This window comes from Ooceraea biroi, chromosome 12 (assembly GCF_003672135.1).
Source record: "Ooceraea biroi isolate clonal line C1 chromosome 12, Obir_v5.4, whole genome shotgun sequence".
NCBI classification, from domain to species: domain Eukaryota; kingdom Metazoa; phylum Arthropoda; class Insecta; order Hymenoptera; family Formicidae; genus Ooceraea; species Ooceraea biroi.
Window position 1 is genome coordinate 7,024,517 of NC_039517.1, and position 19,644 is coordinate 7,044,160.

General features: G+C 45.8%; 1 protein-coding gene across 5 annotated transcripts in view; it reads right to left on the reverse strand.

Annotated features, from left to right (window-relative positions):
* The window catches only part of LOC105284176 (AF4/FMR2 family member 4), a 194,653-nt gene that overhangs the window by 138,524 nt on the left and 36,485 nt on the right, over nt 1-19,644 (reverse strand). The window contains exon 1 of one of the 5 annotated variants that reach the window (XM_011347503.3): nt 6,975-8,976. The exons of the other annotated variants lie outside the window; for them this stretch is intronic. Within the exon in view, the coding sequence (XP_011345805.1) occupies nt 6,975-7,018 (44 nt within the window). The 5' untranslated portion in view covers nt 7,019-8,976. Of the gene's footprint in view, nt 1-6,974; nt 8,977-19,644 lie in introns of those variants that run through there. 5 annotated transcript variants of the gene reach the window in all.

A 19,644-nucleotide genomic window follows, 5' to 3' on the forward strand; every position in this document is an offset into this window, starting at 1 on the left:
TCGGGACACCCTGTATATTATAGCAAACGTAAAATTATGTAAAGATTTATGGAGGAGTCTATCAAGACAACGAACAGTTTATGTAACATGCAACGTAAATGCGGTTATTTTTATTGCTCATTTACTTTATTGCCTGTTTATTACACTGTATGAATTTCTTGAAGCAAGAGAAATCTGAGGAACGTCTCTCCGCGATTAAGATCTAAAAAACTCTCGGTATCCTATATACACTCGCCAGCTCCTCTCTCTTCTTTCTGCTTGTAAGATGCACTGGCATTGGATATTTACGTCCCAAGGATATCGATATTGTTTGTTCAAACCTGAGCATCGTGCATGTTCCTTGGGGATCTGTATCGTTGTTTTTACATTCTTCTCTCACTAATTTATTTTGCTCTTAATTTTACTATAAATTTTTTATTTTTCAAATATCATATTTCTTTATATTTCTTATGTTTTATATCTTCGTAATTATTTTTTTCTATTCTATATAATATTCTGAGAAAACTATGTGCGTTCTAAAAACATGTATAATACAATAGTCTTGAAACTACTTTGCTGTCAAATGTGATCCTCAAGGCTGCACAGGAGATTGCGGGAATACACGCAACATCACGTAATTATTAATCCAAATACAGTGTCAATTACGCGTAACGGAGACAGCGCTTCGCGAAAGCACTAACGAGTTTGACGATTGTAAATCCTTTCGCGATAGAAGGCCTTGGAGGCGAGTCTTCTCTCTTCTTTTCCATCTGACGCATTGTTGTTTGTGCGGCGACGTGTTATGCATTTATCGCAGGGTGCGCAAATAGTGTAACGCGTCAGCGAAATGTCTCGATTCTACATGTTGAAATGACACACCGAAATGCACGTGTGCGGTCGCACAAGATACCGCCAACATTTCACGAGAGAGAGGGAGAGAGAAAGAGAATCTAATCTGTACGTATACGCGTGCAAACGACGATTCGCAGACGCTGCCAAGTCGCTAATGACATGGTTAGAGTTAAGATGCTGATCTTTCATGGTAAAGACGTCTTCGAAGAGTCAGATGCCATTAATCTTATTTTTATAGACTTATCCGTCGTTCTCGAGACAGGACTCATACCTTCCGCCGTTTCCTACTCGCGTTACAATTTATTCAGAATCACCGCTCAGTCAAGAAGCTAGTCTCATTGTCAGGTCAAATCATTCACGCCTAATCGTTGCTCGATCCTCTCCACGATGATCTCCACGATATTCTCGCGCTTTTCTGGTTTCATGCTGCTTGTAATTTTATTTGCGAGGCATGCGTCATTGTTTCCGGCCGGGCATCGACAGAAACCGGTCTCGGAATCTCACGCGTATCTATCTGCGAAACGCTTGAAATATGCGGCCAGTGCCAAGCAGCCCGCGCGGGAGGGAACTGCTTCTCTCGACTGCGTAAAGTATGTAGAAAACGGGCACCGTTTTGCGCTTGATTTTACTGCTTATTCACCCCTCCGTGTGCTCCATGCTCCTCGCGTTGGGGTCGAACTACTGCACGGCTCTTTTGGCGGAAGAGGCATTCCGAGATGACGCGCATAAAATCCGATCGCGTTATCACAAATTTCGCCCTCCTTATTCGATTGAATCCCCGCATCCGTGATACCGAAATCACTCGATCGATGCGCGCGCGTATTTCTCGAAGAATTAAGAGTAACGAGGCAACGTTGCTCCTCGAGAGCGTTCCTGCTCAGTTTGATTTCCGGTAATTGGATTGCAGTTCGCGTTTGTCGCGCCGGCGATTGATGTTTATTCGCTACACGCGGTATTTAACACGCCAATCGCGAATAATCAATATGTTCGATCACATAACTCGCCTATCAGATGTTAGACAATATCGGTAATGATCCTATTACCGACGAGATTGTAGGCTCGGTGGCAATAATTATCCCTGGCTATCGGTCTGGTTGCTGCACGGCATAGATTTACGAGATAAAATCCGAAACGGATCGTCTCACTCCCGTTCACGGCAGCCAAGCAGCTTCCTCGAGCCAAGTAGGTTCCTTTATCGCTATTTTGAATTTCATATTAACGCTAATGGAGCCTCGATCGCGGGCGGGTCATTAGTTATTAGATTATTAGCGCACGCGCCGGTCGGTTATCTGAATCGTGAGAATCATTTGCGTGGAAATTGCTCGTCGAGCCATGCCAATTAAGTCAAATAAGTAAACGTGTATCTTTGTATCGCGACGAGAGAAGCGGAACGGTCACGCGCCGCGTCGTCATAATTATTATTAATTGCCCGCATTAATTTCACCGCGTCGCCATCACTCGTTCACGCACTCGTGATCAATGCGAGGGCGGATGAGGCGGAATCGGGAATTCGATTCCGCGATGAAACTCGACTCTTATTCCGCCGGAACTCGCCGGTACACACGTACACCAGCACACGCGGATTCTCTCCGACTCTGACTCGAGTTCGGTCCGCTTCCTATCTTGCCCGGGCTGTGCGACGCTCGCTCTTCTCTTTGCCCGATAACTCGACGATAAAGGCTGCGGCTGACAACCCATTTTGATAAAGGCCGCGCGCCGACTATCCGCTGGGCGGGCGTCGTCGTCGTCGTCGTCGTCTTCCTCTTCCTCGCTGTCTCGTCGTTTGCAATTTCAGGAACTCAAAGCCACCTCCGTCGCCGCGCCCCGCGGTGCTCGAACCGCCGTCAGTGAGCCAACAATCGAATTACATTGCGATACTGCCGTAGCGACAGGTTAATCGAAGGGAAGATCTTTCGATCAACGCGCATCTTGATGTAGAATAGAATTCACGTTATTTCATATTTGCTATGATGTAGCGTATCTAGTTTGCTTAAATTCGAAAATTATTAATTAATGTATCGTATCAAACCGCGCGATATTTCATATGCAACAACACAAAGTGTTAATCACCGCTGAAAGAATTTGAGTATCGCGAGGGAAGAGAAGGAAATTTTTCCTACGCACGAAACACCCCTCCCGAGGTTCGGTAACTCTTTTTTATTCGTCTGCCGCACACGAAGTAAAAGTCCGACCGCGTCGGCCGTGAGAAATCGTTAAGAATCCGAGAGAGAACGTTATCGTGCGATCTACGGGGTGATTCACGGAAGAAAGACGACGTCGGTGGCGCGATGTGGCCGCCTTTTTGAGCGGTATTTCACCGCGGAAAAGGAATTCCCGCAAAGCTGTGAAATAGAGAGTGCAAAGGGGCGGTTTATGGAAAAGGAAGAGGAACTAAGAGAGAGAGAGAGAGAGAGCAACATACACGCGCTGCGAAACCGTAATGGAACTGCCCGCCGTGGCGGTTGCTACTTTATTATCGATATTTTATCACTTGATAGGGAGAGAGCAAAATCAATACCTCGCGAATGTGAAATCAATGTGTCGATAACGGCGATACGCTATTCTTGAGAATTTACATGAAACATGCAAATTGTCACGACTGACGTAAAAGCATTCGGAAGTAGCGTAGAATGTACAACGTATAGCATTATTATGTCAAATCGAGCTTTATTAGCGAGGATCATCTTGGCATTTATTTTTCTTATTGGTCATACAACGTTAATAGTTTTCTACGTTTAATTAAAAATTTTCTGTAAGTACAGTTTATAGAGTGAAGAATTCTCATTACCGCAGCTTTGCTTATCTTTCGTTTTAAAATACCAAGCTATCGGAATAATTCGGGATGCAGCATTCGCGACGTGACAGGAATCGTAGAGGAGAGATAAAATGAAAGCTCGAAGGCGCGTAAAACCGCTTTCGGTATCGATTTTGCGAGAGACGTTGCGTCACGACAATTATAATATTTTATTTATCCCAGCCGCCCACTCTCAATGGCTATAATATTTGCGATTCGTTGTGCATGCGAGTTTTCTACACGTTCGCAAGCTGAGGCTCGCCGTGTCTTTTTCCCCGTTTCGTTCACATGCACGCCGAGCTTGGTTTTCTCTTTCCATCGCCGTTCGTCTCTTTTTCTCGATCGAACCGATGTGGTTTGCTATGCGAAAAACTTTCGTAGAAAAAAGTGAACGAGCCTCTTACGCAAACGTCGTAATAATATCGCAGTACGACTACATGATCGACTTAACGTTTCGATGCATCGCTCGACGTGTTGCGTACCGAATTATTTTTCTATCCTCTGATATTGCTGAGGAATCGAAAGACAACGTGATATTTAAGTTTCTCTTATATCTCTTTAGAAATCTGAAAATTTAACGTAAAATAAATCAACGTAATTGTACAACACATGACGAAGAGATTTAGACTTCTAGAATTAAATTATAAATTAATTTTATAAATATGTTTATAGAATCAAGCTGCATCGAATCCCTTCGTGTAAATGTCTCGCATGTTTCTCTGCTCAGGTTTAAATGTGTTAGACAATCTCTTTTTTTTCTCTTAAGTTTTTGAATTATGTGATTGTTGCGCGATCTCGTACGTGTGTATATCCTATACAAATCTATAGTATTTCATTCTTCAGCAAAGATTGACCGATTCGGAATCTTACGTAATCGGATTAGCGTGAAATGATTCCTTCCGGAGTAAAAGGTCAGCTACAAAGGATGCTGCCTCAGTATGTCGATATTATACGTCGGTACCTTTGCCCAGGTAACCCGTAAGACGACGCGACGTGGGCGGATTTCCAGCGGGAATTGATTCCGGTGGCCTCCGGTGCGCGAACCCGTTCGTGTAGGTAGCGAAGGTCAATACGACGAAGTTCTCGTAACCTTTACCTCGCGCGCGGGTGCAGGCGGGAACGGCATGATTGCAGCAGCACGTGGATTATCGTATTCACTTTTAAACAAGCGCCCCCGAAACATCTTGCATCCCTTTCGCCCACCGTCGTCGTCGGAATCGATATGCACTCCGGTTTCGCCCTCGCTCCGGTATCCCCGCGTCGTCTTATTACTACGTATTCCTCAACTCGAACGTAATTATCGGTTCCGCTCGTGCTCGCGCGCGTTATTATTCACGTTGTTAGCAGTTCGCAGCGAACGCGAGATCTATTTCTGTGAGCGTGGAAAATGAATCGATTTTCTTGCAGAAAAACGGAGATATCGGTTGACGATTACGAACATGATGTGATCGCGTTTGATGCGCAGAAATCCGCGATCGAAATAAACACTACGAGACTTGTGGAGTCTCGAGTTTATGTTGCATAACGTGAGAAAGTCTCTCGTACAGCTTATCAAATAAAGGCAAAAATCAAGTGCCGCGATATTGATACGATGCCCGTAATAGCTCATAACGCTATAATTGAATATATCTTACTTTATCTAGTTTATGGCTTTCCTTTCTGTGATCTCATCTTTGAGAAATCTTCGAGAGAAAAAAAATACTTTCCAGAAGGATCACACGCGCGTGACCAGTTCGTTTTTCTTTCTCTTTTTTTTTGTTCAACGCTTGGGACGATGATTTTCTCGTTGTAGGTACATAAAGTGCATCGGGCGGAAACCGCATATGGCACGAGAGAAATAACTCGCGACGTACCGTTACATTCTGCGGAATCTCGAAATGGCGGGCGCGATCGATGATCCCCGCCGAACAGTCGCTGATCCCTTTTAATTTCCCGACAACTGGCGCACAAAGCCGATAGAGACGTGCTCGACGTGGCTGTCTGCCCTTTTTCCGCAGAGAAAAAAGGCGGGGAGCCGCGTGGATCCAACGGGTTTTTCTCGTTTCGAGAGCCGCGATTGCGATGTGCGACGCGATGCATAATGTTTTAATTGGATCGGCTGTTTAATGCAGTCTACCATTGATACTTAGGAATGTGTAGCATCGCGATGATGTTCGTGATCATGCTCCAAGTGCAAAAGAAGAGATGAAAAAGAGCAGAGTATTCGTTTTCTTACTGTATATTGGTATAAAGTACACTGTACATGGATTAATCTGAAATACCACAAAGTTTCGTTCGTGATTATTTATCGCGCGCACGCCGCAGGAATAATTAATGCTCCGCGACTTTGTAGGAAACTAATTAAATCGCGCGACGACTGATGATGCCTCGCGCCGAGTATTGCTTTTAAAATCATCGGCAGCCCGCAAAGTTATAAGTGGGCGAACCGTTGCTTTGATTTTCTAAGGAAATCTCTTCTCCCCCGCGACAACGGTACGCCACGGGCGAAGTAAGCCTCGAAATTTGCATTTCCCTTGAAATAAACTCGTTAGACCCGTGACTCGAATTCCGCGTAAACCGAAGCACGTTTTCCAGACTTCATTTGCTCGTAACTGAAATCCTATTACCCGCGAGGAGACCACAAGTGCCTGGAATTTAAGAATTTAGAACTGTCATCCAATTTGAGTGACGTCGAGTTTAAATTAATAAAAAATACTTGGCGGTAAGAGATTCAGTGATATCACTGAGTTATCATATTGATCGTTCTGCGGAGTAATTACATACTTGTGATGTAGTATTATTTTGGGATTTCTCATGTAAATATCCGAGTCGGGATTGAATCAAGAACAGATGTAAATAAAAATTAACAAATCGGTGAATTATTCAAGATTCTCGATGTTGGCCAATGATTCAGAAAAGAGAAACATTTATTTTTCGTTGATATTCAGCAATAATTTTATTATCATTTCTCTTCTTTCTTTGTACTATTCTTCGCTTCTCCGTACTTTTCTCCGATTTACCGATCGACATTGTCCGACCGTCACGAATCGCGCAAATGTCTCCTCGTTCCATATCCATGATTATTTCGTATTATTATGCCCACCTCGAGTGATACAGGCTCGAGGGGTCCAAGGAAATAGAAAAGAAAATAGACGGGGAAACAGGCGAAAGCGTCACGTCTTCTACGAGAGGCGCAACAGTTTGGCCTTAGAAAGTTCGCCGTTAAGTAATTCTTAACGGTTAAGCTAACGCTAAAAAGCATCGAACACTTCGCAACGCGCTTTAGTTGAACGAGAAACCTATGAAAACGCGAGGAACGCCATGCCGATCTCGCCGTCTCGAGAGTCAAAGGACAAATATCTCGACTCACCGTGGCGGCTTCTTCATGGCTTGCGCTGGCTTGTGGCTCGGCATGTCACGTGTCGCTGCGGCCGCGCGTCGTCGGGCGTCGTTCCATGGCCAATACACGTACGCGTAATACCTCCTCGTCGGGTTCTCGTCACCGGGGAGGCCGAACGATACTCGTCCGCGTCCAGATACTCGTTAGCGCGACGCGGCGGCGATCGCGCACCGCTGTTACTACCACTACTATTACCGCTACCACGACGACGACGACGACGACGGACGGCGATGCGTAAACGTCGCACGTAGGACGTCGCGCTCGCGTATGTCGCCCTCCTTTCCTCCCTCGTGTGACGCCGTGGTGCTGTAGTAGTAGTAGCGTGTACGCGAGCGGGAGTACGCGACGGGGGAAAACTCTGGCAACGTCGCCTCGCGCACCGACGAAACGCCGTCATGCACCCCGCGCGCGTCTCCCTCCTGCCCGTCTCTCTCGCTCACTCTCGTTCCCTTGCTCCACTCCCCCTCTCTGTCTATCTATCTATCCCTGTCGCGCGCTGTCTCTCGGGTTCGCGACTTCCCGCTCATTCACCGCTCTCTCGCCGCGACGTGTCCGCCTGCATCCGAATGTGCATCTACCTGTGCGCACGCGACACGCTCGCACGCACACATACGCGCAGGCACGACCGGTGCACGGTGGTGCGTTTACACGAGCGTTCTCGTCTCGGAGACGCGACGCGGACTATGAGTTCTCTCTCTCTCTCTCTCTCTCTCCCTCGTTACACTTGTCCTTTTTCTTCCCGATTCTCACTCGATCCCGTCACCGGAATGCACGCGCGCGAGACAATCGGCGACACGTTATCTGCCCCGCGAGAACGCGTCCTGGCGTTTCTTCCGCGGCGCGGAACTTTCCGAAACGACGTGAAGCAGCGATTCGATTCGATTCGATTCGTCCTACCTGCCGCGCGGAATCATGCAGGAACGTTTCGAACGAAGCGGAGTGCACTTCGTGATCTCTCTCTCTCTCTCACTCACTCACTCGGTCCGTCCACTTCTCCCTTTCTCTCTCTCTCTCTCTCTCCCTGCCTTCGTCTTCCTTCGCAAGTAGCGTGATTGTTTTGTTACACTCGCGAGTATTCGCGGCGTTAACGGCGCGACCACGCAAGTCCGCGCGACGGTGAGAGCGACACGCAGCGGGTTTTACGCGCGCGACCGCCCGTGCACCTCCGAATACCTCGACATGACCCGATGTCACCTCTATCGGACGTACTCTCACTCGCGCTGGCGCTGGCGGAAGCCATATTGCGATCACTGTTCGTGCCACCGTAGGAGCACCAGTGGACGGCGGTGCGGGGAGACCTACGCGCGCGCCTATTGGCCGAGCGCACCTGCCGACACGGGTGACATCTGCGGCCGCACACGCGCAACTCCGCCGATGCTCGCCGCTCTACCGTCTCGCTGTTTTATCGACACGACGCGCGATGCGTTCCGCACGCACCACGCAAAATCCTAACGCTATTATTACCCGCGATGCGATGCGATGCGATGCGATTCATGTCAGCGTCGTGACCTTTACTTCCGCTGTTCAGTCGCGACTCCAAGGCGGATTTTTAACGATTTTTAACCGCGTACAGGGCCCAATGTTTTCGTCGGGAAAAGATCGATCGCATACTGCCAACATCTGCTATTAAAAGACAATAATGCCAGAGAAGTGCGTATCTACATATGCATGATTGTATAATTGTTATCTCATAATGCTATTACGTAATAATAAAGATGCAAAGTCCAATTGCGAGAAGCAGAAATCGCCTCGTGTTGCACATGCATAACAGGGGCACGAGTAAGGTATCATCGGGAAATTATCGCACGCTTCATATAAATTGCGGCCAACTCCGATAGTCCCATTGACGTTTAGAAGTAATTCGGGGACGGGAGAGGGTTAAACGCGGGGGATAATGGCCTTCTGCGATGGACACTTGGTCCATCAGCCGTGCCGTACGCGCGCATAAATTGCTTATCGCGTCCATCCAACCCTCGCACGGTTAGATAATTAGACGGGGCATTCGATCGCCCCTAAGCCCTTCGAACTTTCCACTGACACGATTATCGAACAATGATCGCGCTGTGTTCGCTCGTGGCGACCGGATCGATTATGCGTGACGCGATTATGCTTTCTACCCGTCGTGGTAGAGGCTCATCGTGGTAGAAAAACAAATACAGGAAGAGTGCAGGAAGCTGCACAACTTTGTTGTCCTGCACGAAGTAGAACGAGGTTGAAAATATACAGTCGCGATGAAATACAGGTCGATACGTAAATGAGTTATCCCGTGCCACCGAAGGTGAACGAGATTTTCGTCGTTGCGGCCAAGTTACACGAGCGAAAAAGTTGTATTTCGGTCAGTTTTTACCTTACCCAGCGTATAAAACATACTAAAAAAATCGGATTGATTTGTCACTTGATAGCCTATTTTTTGATATAATTATGTTAAAAGAAGAGATCTTTAACGTGTCATTCTTTTTGCCGAGAAGAAGTCGTTGATTAAAACTTTTTATAATGACACTGACATTAATATGCTAATTAATGTATGTTAATTATCACGGCTACGTGTTAAATGAATGTCTGTCAGCGTCTCCCTGTTATGTCTTAATAAAGTGCATTACTTATTTTGCACGAGATAAAAATGGTAAAAATGACGTGGGCGCAGGAAATGCCTCGCCACCGCAGAGGAACGGGAGAGCAGGAAACGCTGCCTCTTTTGCGGTTTGTACAGCGACTCTGACGTTTTAAGCTGTAACGCTATCAACAAGATACTTGTCACGGTCTATTTTGGATTGCGTGTAATGCTGAATACTTTCGTCGAACTCATGAATATCGTTTTGTATATTCTGTGTTCGCGCGCGCGATAAAGTTAAAATATGAAAAACGCGTTAAAATGCATATAAAAGAGTTTCAGATTCTGAAACCTTTTCCGTTCTTCATTTGTCAACGTTCCACTATCTTCTGTTTCGTAATACGCCGATATGTAATCATTTCCCAGTAATCGTTCCTCAAACGCCTCGTCTTTACATAATAGCGCATGCCACTCAAAATAGCATATACATATAAAATGCAGTACGTAGTAATATGAATTATTTGTTATTTCTGCAGTCTTCCAATTTAATGCAGTGTAAACTGTATCGACTCGCGAAGAATATCCTTGAAAAATGTCAAGTACGCTCGAATCTATGCCAACCACGGTAAAACACGTTCGATTTGCGCAAATCGCCGTATGTTGAGCGTCACGAGCAGATAACGAGTACAATTATGTTTATCGCGCTTGTATGCGTTATCGCTGCATTAGCTATCGGTGATCATTGTGTCGTCGCGTTCGCGACTTTCATATCAATCTACCGGCTGATCGAAATCTGCTTACAACGTCACGGTTGTATGCATTATTAAATTGAAGATTAATTTTACGTAATAATGGAACGCCCGCAAATTTTCCAGACCGCATCAACGCGACAAGATTTTTCGAAGAAGAGGACAATTATAGGGAGACAGTGTTGCAAATCACGTATCTTTCTCCGGAAGATGATAATTTATCATTCGACAAACTTCGTGTGTTTACTTTTCTACGGCTGTCTATCCAATAATGATGTAGATGATGGATTGTACAAAAAGTTAGTCAAAATTGGAGGTTTACAATATATCGTCTTTTTCCATTTATTTCTTCTATATTTAAACTGTACCATAGTACAGTCTGAGCATATGAGCGATTTTAATTATCACAAAAATTTTACTTTTCAATAAGTTGAACAAAACAATATGCATGTGCTTTGAAACCTGAAAACTTTTTTCACCTTTTAGTTCATTTAAAATAATTTTCTAGAAGAAATAAACGGAAAAAGATGATACTGTAAACCTCCAATTTTGACTAACTTTTTGTACAGACAGTCCGTTATGTACATCCTTAATCCACATTGTGAAGTCTGCATAGAAAATCGGTACCATGTTTCACGATAGCCACCGACGAAATCGTCCCGCGGCTTATCGCGCGTCGCGAAAACAAGAAGCATAAAACGAGACAAGGGGCAGATTATGCAAATGACATCGGCGCCCGTCAAGGCGTCCTTACATCGAGCGGAAAATTACTAATTTGCAGCCCGGCACAATCCACCTAATCGAAATATCCGCCTCCGACCTTCCCAAGCAGCCTGCGCAACGGGACCGCCTTAATTAAACATAGATACAGCTGTTTGATTAAAGTCGAGTCAAGGTAGACTGTAACTACGCGGGGGTTTCGTGCAAAAATCTCTGATGCAGCCATTACGCAACGTCAGGGCAAAGCTAAACCCAAGTTTGCAGTAACAAGAAAAAAACCAAAAATATATGTCTTTTGCCAAAGATAATAGCATAATAAATGTTGCATCTTCGATCTCTATATCTTGATGTCGTTGTGCAATACGTACGTACAGCGTATATAATTAAATGTAATGCACACGTGTATCTAAACAGCCACGCAATTCGACGCGGATCTCGTACACGTTTTACACGCGACGTCATTTTTCTTTTATTTTCCAAACATCCTATTTCACTGACCTACTCTGAACGACGAGACATGCGCAAGCGGATATGCAACAAGTATACGTCAGTCGCCGCAATCTTACGCAGGCTCCGTTCTGATTGCGGACGTCCCCCGATAGGCAACCGCGACTTCAGGAAATGATTTCTAACGAGCGTCAGCCACGGCGATTTAAATCTGTCCGGTGCAAGAACCCAGCGAGAGATGGATGAAAATCGACGTGCCGGAAAGTTTCAACAAACACACAGGTCCCGAGCAGTTTTCTGCTACCATCGTTTCCAAACTTTGGTTCGTGTCTCTTTATCAGAGTGAAATAAAAAATAACAGTTCCTTATCGTCGCTGAATCTTGTTTTATCTTCCCCGTTATCATCAGGACCTCGGCTTAGAATGCAAAAATTTATGATTGACGGTGGGAAAAAGCGAAATCTCCGGAGATTGAACCTCCTCCCTTAAATCGGCGATCTCGACCGATTAGCGAGTGCCTAGACACTCGCGCGATAATCGCCTTGTCGGCGACGCATGCAGAAAAGGGCGTGCAACAAGTCCTCGTCAATGGCCTCTTTCGGACGTTCCTCCTCTTCCGACGTCGCTTACGTCAGCGGTGACGCATGACTTCCGCTACGTCACGCCGACGCGCCGCTCAATGACGTAACCCACCTCCTCGTACACTTCGCAACCCCGTCCGTCCTACTGTCCCGCCCGGAATCCGTCCCGTTCGGTTTGCAGCAAATAGCATCCGAGCGCATCGGTTATTAATTACGTAGGCGGTAAATATTGAAACGCGCGGTGATGCGAGAAAACGGGGTTCCGAGAGACACGTGTGTCGTTATTTAGAGTTGCATACCTTACGCGAAGCTATAACCAATGAATCATCGTGATAGGCAAGATGCAAGCGCGTCGATGACAACGCTGGCGCGTTGTGCGTAAAATTATAACGCAAACTAAGCCGACCCAGCGATCGTTATTCTGACATCACGCACATGGGAAAATTTATTTAAATGCTTGTTATATTTATTATTGTTAGATAAAGCCGAGCATATCACGTCAGTAAATCATGCTACATAATGCTCACATTCGAAGATCCTGATAGACTTCGAGACTAACTTGATAACTACCTATTTTTATCAGTCAACTGTTATTGTCTGCGAAAAGCACTTTTGTCAGCGATAATATAATCAGCGACATCGACGATCTTTCGAAAGATTTCGATTTTAAAGAGGGAATTTCACGACGACAGAAGCGAACAAACGTGCCTGCCTTTCGCCCTATCCTTCTTTCCCTCCCTCTGTCTCAATCTCTTTTTTTTCTCTGTCTGTTGGCTTCTTCGAGCGATGCGACTAACTTGGAAAAAAAAGTAGGAACAGCGGGATGACAGTGGTTAAATAGAGACGAGTAGATGGAGGGAAAGAGCGGAACGAAGAGAGTTAGAGAGAAAGGAAGAGACGGACGAAAGTCCCTCTCTATTGATTTCCTGCCGAGGGTGGGCCAGCGAAGGGAGGATTAGATATCGGCTCTTCTCTCTCTTTCTCTCAGCGGTGTCTCTTTCACTTCTCCCTACCCTCTTATCGTTTCTTCGAGTCCGTCGTAATTCGGCGAACAAGCTGTCCAAGCAAGAGAAAAGGTAGAAGACCACCGAGAAGTATGACAAATGAGGTAAGGAGACCTCTCGGAGAGGAAAGGAATGTGGGAGCGGAAGTCCCGCGAAGCCAAAATTTTGACCGGCTAAACTCGAGTCGCTAAAGAGTTATACGATCGTAAATCTTCGAGTTCTTCATAAATCGCGCGTGCAAAGAGGTAAACGGAGATTTATGAGTATTCTGTTTAATACACGGCACTGAGCATCATATGTAAACACTTTGAATAAATACTTTTTTCAATGCGCGAGATTATTACCTGCAAATATTGCGTACCTATTATCGATAATACCGTTATTAATACATACATCCTGCACAATGATGCAACAACGGCAGAATAACAGGCATTTCGAGAGAAATTGCGTGATTTCATACGCCGGGCACATCGACGCGAACGAAGTTACAACGGAGTTGATAGAACCGAGACGTTTCCCGAAATTACGTCGGACGGAGAAAAATTTAGCGAGCGGCAGAAAAAGAGAAAGGACCGAAAAAAGAACGTCAGCGACCGTGTCTCCTAACTATGCCTCCCAGCATCTCTCGAGCTCGTCTTTCCATCTCGCCCTCGCACTCGCACTCGCTCTCTCCCTTTCTCTCTCTTTCTCTCTCATCGCGATCCTATCGTGTCCTACATCCCGCTCGCTCTTCGAAGCCGGTCCTCGTGGTGGTAAACGGCGTATAGCTACAACGTGCCGACGAGAGAACGAGAGCGGCGATGGTAACCACTCTCGTATTGGTCGTGCGGCAGCATCGTAGCACCAGCGATAGTAGTAGTGATACCACTGGTAGTAGTGTAGTAGTAGTAGTAGTATTGCCGCAGACCTGCCCACGACGGTAAACGGCGAGAGTATTATTAGCTGTAGCGTCGACACGCGACCGTAATCGCGCGCTGCGCTGATATCGACGTATCGGTCGCGACGCCGACGCCGTCGCCGATCATCGGCGACGCACTCGCCCAACGCCGTTGCGGATGCAACGACGGATGCAATGCTATGCACACTGTGATGTAACATGAGACACGGAATATCAACAGTATTTTTATATTTTGTTATTTACTTTGGTGCTGAATACGTATCGATATCTGAGAGCTAACAGCGAACGGAAGATACTAACCCTAAAATACGTTCACATCCCGCTACGCGGGATAACTCGATAATTCCGACATACTCGACATGCTCTGCGTAATAAATAAAATACGTTAATATTTCTTGTAATTTCTTTCAGTGTAAAAGGTACAATAAAAAATTTAGCAGTGAGAGGACAATGTGGAGTCTACGTCCCACATTTTCCCCGCCACCTCTTCAGTTTCTATTTTTACCGTCTTGAGAAATCACTTCCGTCCACAAACATGCAGGAAACTCTATTCCAATCTATTCTCGATAGTCGCTAACTCCTCTCGTCCGATAGCATCGACGATGCTATCACGGAGTGCGTCTAAGTGTCTAAAGGAATTAATACCGTCGTTAGCGTCGTCGAGAGGGATTCGGCGACGTGTGGCGCCGGCGAATCCTGATTTCTTGAGCGGATTAGGAGGATGTCGAGGCGTTTAGACGAGCAAGGGACAATTACACGATGTTCGTGACTGGCCGGGCACGCGCGGGTGGATCGCGGCGATCATGCATAATGCGATTACGCGTCTGATTATAGGTTCCTCGTAATTGGATCGTTCTAGGCTTGACGTTAACTGGGTCAGCGCTTCCAACGTGGAAAAGCACGAGAACTCTCGCTCGAAAGAAACGAGATACTATCGGCCTTTCCCGTTTTCGAGTTTAACAGATTATTATATTCACCGCTCCAACTTTATCTACATTAGCGCGATATATATCCGCGCATTGCACACGTGGTATCATCAGTCCGTAAATAACGAATTTTAGAGCCTCGCTGGGGTTACAAGCCATAAATCCACACCTCGTCTCGCAGCCATGCTCCCCCCGTTCTTCTCCCGGCAATAACCGCAATGTATCGTCGATATTAATCACGCGAAATAGCAGCTCGATGGACGTCCGGCTGCCGCTTGCTCGGGATATAACTCGGTCTTTAATATTTACTTAATATATTGACATTTCTGATAAGCCAAGCTAGCTCCTCGAATCTCCATCGCGTCGTTCTTGAGTAGTCGCTGCGCTTAATCTTCATAAATGAGAAAATAAGGGCGAAAACTGTAAAAATTGAAAAATATCTTTCCTATTCCGTTTGTTATTAATGGAGAAAGAAACGAGAATGGAGAACGCGTAGGAGCTGCAGCCACGCAGCGCAAAAGGGAGCAATGAGAAGCGTGTTTTAAACGATAATATCAAGTTCCATAATAACAGCATTCATCCGTAACAAGCGCGCGAAACGGCGCGATCGAAATCTGCTTGGCCGCCAAGCACACGCGCGCGCGCGCGGCGAAAATCAGCACCGGTTATACATTCCGACTGTTAACTGGTAATTGGTTTACATATCGTTTCAATTGCTCGCCCTCGCACGCGCTTTCCCTATCACCATCGCGATACAATAGATGCTATCGGCGTTGCGTGGCTCGCCGTAGGAAATCAATTAAGGGGGGAGCCTGCTTTAGAACGTTGAAAATAAGGTATAATTTTATGAATTTGTTTGGAGAAACTATACAGCGGATCATTATAAAACTTTGATGCATTTATTAGTACATGTTTAAAGATAAAAAAAATTATTTTTTTATTTGAATATATCGCCTGTAGAGGTCGTCCTGGAGGCATCTTAGTGCAGCCGGCATTGTAAATTGGTGAGCATTCTCCTGCCTCCAAATTTCATCCAAACTGAAAAATTGAAATATTTTCTCGTTATTTATGAATTCCCATCGTCGATGAACCTTTAATATTCATAAAAACATTAAGTTAAACAATTATTTTTGCATGAAAAAGTTCAAAAACTTTGCCTAAAAATCGTACTTTTGTGTTCTAAGCTCCACCATTTTGACACTTTTCAACTTTTTTCTTCTCTCTTTGGTTCATCGACGATGGGAATTCATAAATAACGAGAAGATATTTCAATTTTTCAGTTTAGACGAAATTTGGAGGCAGGAGAATGCTCACCAATTTGCAATGCCGGCGACGCGGCTGCACAAAGATTTCTCCAGGACGACCTCTACAAGCGATATATTCAAATCAAAAAATAAGTTTTTTTATCTTTAAACATGCACTAATAAATGCATCAAAGTTTTATAATGATCCGCTGTATAGTTTCTCCAAAAACAATTCGTAAAATATACCTTATTTTCAGCGTTCTAAAGCAGGCTCCCCCCTTAATGTAACCCACTGCGGCGGATTCGTGTCAATCGTGTCGAGAGACACACAACGACGAATCACGGCGGATGCGAGCGCATCGATGTACTTTCGCGATTCTACAAATCATTATCCTAATTGGGCGCGGTTACGCAAGAGAGAACAGCAACCGTCGCGCGTGGCTCTCCAAGCAATGCTCGCGGATTACGAGCGCCTTGCGAGAGGAGAAATGCAGTTTCACGTCGCGTGGAAAGTAAAAGCGCGACGTTATTGTCAGTGCTCTCGCGAGAGATCCCAATTGCCGCACGCTGGATCAAACTAGATTGTTTAATTCGCGGCGTGTCACGCGTGCGACGTGGACTGCGTTTCGTTTCCTGTTTCGACGTAAACCGTTCACCGTCCCACCGCGGAACGTGACTTCGACGATATTTTATTTCCGTTTTGCGAAAAAATCATCAGCAGAAACCGGATAATTGGGATCTACGCGGGATTGCTCTGATTGCTCTGGGAGCGGCTGATTCCCAGTCGTTGCCGGCGCGCTTAAATGGTTTAGGACTGCTCGGCAATCGGCGTCGCCCGCCGATAAATCCACGTATTGGCTTACAATACTGGCAGTGACGCGGCGCGACGTGACGCGCAATGGTAGATGCGTGGGAAATCAATTAAAGGAAGCACGCGGGAACATTTCGATGGGAAACAATGAACCCGTATTTATGAGTCGCGCGGCCATACGCGACGCGAGAGTCCAGTCGTCCATTTCACGATGGGCGCCCATCGTGGCTGTCCCGTTCTATTGTTACACCGTTTATAGTGATTTTTTTTAAACTCGTGTACACGCGCGCGTCGCCAATGTAATCTGTACTATTTTCGTGACAGAGACACGAAAGAGAGAGAGACGGAATGGCGTTTGCGTAATCGCGCCGACACGAGGCGCACTTCTGTCGGACAAGAATGAAATTTTTGATTCACCCGCGACGTATATCCAGTATTTAGCCCGATAATAGATTTTTCCTCGCGTCGATTCTGCGTGCGCGCCTTTCCAAGCTGATTAACAATTTAACACCTCGACGAAAGCGCGTCAATGTTAATGGCGTTAATAATGCGTTATTCATTTACGTGAATTGCGTAAACTGCTACTTTGCATCGGTTCGCTGGTACGAAGTAAAAACGACACGAAAGGAATTAAAGTATTTTAGTCGACTGCGGCTAAAAGTGAACAAATTTTCGTTCATTGTAGTGCAAATTGAACTATTTTGAGTATCGCGCACGCTTCGGAAATAAGTTCTTTTCACGTGGACGTGGAGCCACGTCATGAATGAAAGAGATACGTATTTGTTTCTAGGAAAGCATAGTAGATACAGAATTAATATGTATCGATGAGTGCTAATATGCATTTTTGATATCCCATTTCGTTAAACAATTGTGTGCAATTTATAAATATGTACATATGTATGTAATTGAACGAAACAGATTTGCGTCGCATATGACCACTACTATCAGGCGCACGTTCGTGCAATATTTCGTGAGGCTTTGCGGACAGTTCGTAAAATTTGGCCCTTATCGATTTCCAGTAAATCGGAGTTACACACAGATGCGCAAAACGAGTGACGAGGACCTAGCAAGATAATGCATCTACATCAGCATGCCGTGATTTAGTGGTGGTTACCCGAGGTCCCCTTTCCCGACAATGAGTCACTGTTTCTCCTCCATCAAATGCAATAGCTACTCCATAAGTACATCTACACGCCGTAGTGATCCGGGAAGTGATACGCAGGGCCAAGGATTTACCCTAAGCACCCTTAACGACGGTCCCCTTGCATCAGGTCGCACGGTCCTCAATCTATGCATTCGGTTCCACCAATTTCGTCTCAATTGACACATTCACAAGAAATCAATAGAGGATTTCGCAACAAGAATAACATCATCGTTGTGTCCCTTGGATCACCCTTTAGAAATCACCCTTAGAAACCACCCCATCATATTTCGAACGCAACTCGTTACTAACGAGTTGCTCCACCGTATTAACGATTCCACTGCCCCTAGTTGGCGGAAGGGTGCAGGTGTGCGTGTCGATCGTCGTGTCAACGTAATCGAGGATCACGAGGAAGCGAGGAGTAGCAACACGCCTCCTTCGTCGCCAGCAGGCGGAATGGTACGACCTCCGAGACTCGCCGAGACACTCTGCCTCCCGTTGAGTATGTGGGTCGCGAAATGCCGTGCTCGCTAAATATATATCGGCAAGGAGGAGGCGCGTGTGTGCGTGCACAAGCGATGAAGACCGAGTCACGATCGAGCATTTCTCTCTCCTTGAGGAGGCTCATTTACTTTCCAAGCAGAACGAGAGTCGCCTCCTCCCCATCAAAGCTCATTCTCTCCCTCGTCTTTTCCACTCCGTTCTTCCCTTGCCCTCCTACTCTCCTTTAAGTATGTATAGGGTGTCCCAAGGTGGTCTTTTGCATCCACCTTTATGCGGTTTTTCTTTCTTAACGACTTAGTAGCGCTTAATTTTTCACGCGTTTTCGTAAAAAGACTTCAAATTGGATATCCGCGGAAATAAAGTCGGCTTGCAATTGAACGAATAACTAACGTCTATTTACATCTCAAAAGCTTAACTCGTGAAGATGCGTGGACTTTTAGATGCGTAGAACCAAAAAGTTGCGATCGGATCAAGTCCGACAACTCCTTTTTCTTCCCACGTTCTTTCTGTTCAACGATCGAATGGGCATCGCGTCTCCTCGTAAAGCAGCTCCGCACCGCAGAGAGAAATCGATTCGTCAATCTGTCGCGTCGGGACCTTTGGACGCAGCCGGTATTCGCGCTATTTACACGCCTTAACGAAAATCTCGTGTGCTCGAACGACACCGTGGTCGAGGCTGTCCTACAACATGCTTACGAACATGTCGATACCACCGCAGCATCGATACTCCTGATTCCAAGTACCCATCTTCCGACATACGTCCACCTTTCCGGTCCCTGGACGCGTTCATCTTCTTAAATTCTTTATTCAGCATCTCTATTCTATGACCAAATCGTTCTTTTAAATTCTCTTCTCACCCCCCGTTCCCCATTCCCGAGTTCTTTGTTACGCGTTTCTCTGCTCTCCGATTTTTATACGCATGTAGAAACGATTCTTGTATTATGTAAATGCGCCCTTAATTTGCATATGAATTTTATCTTGCCGAAATTCTTTATACTACATTTCATGTGGGTAATGACTCAGCCTAACATTGTCGTTGCATCCCGAGCTAGAATGGGTCATGGA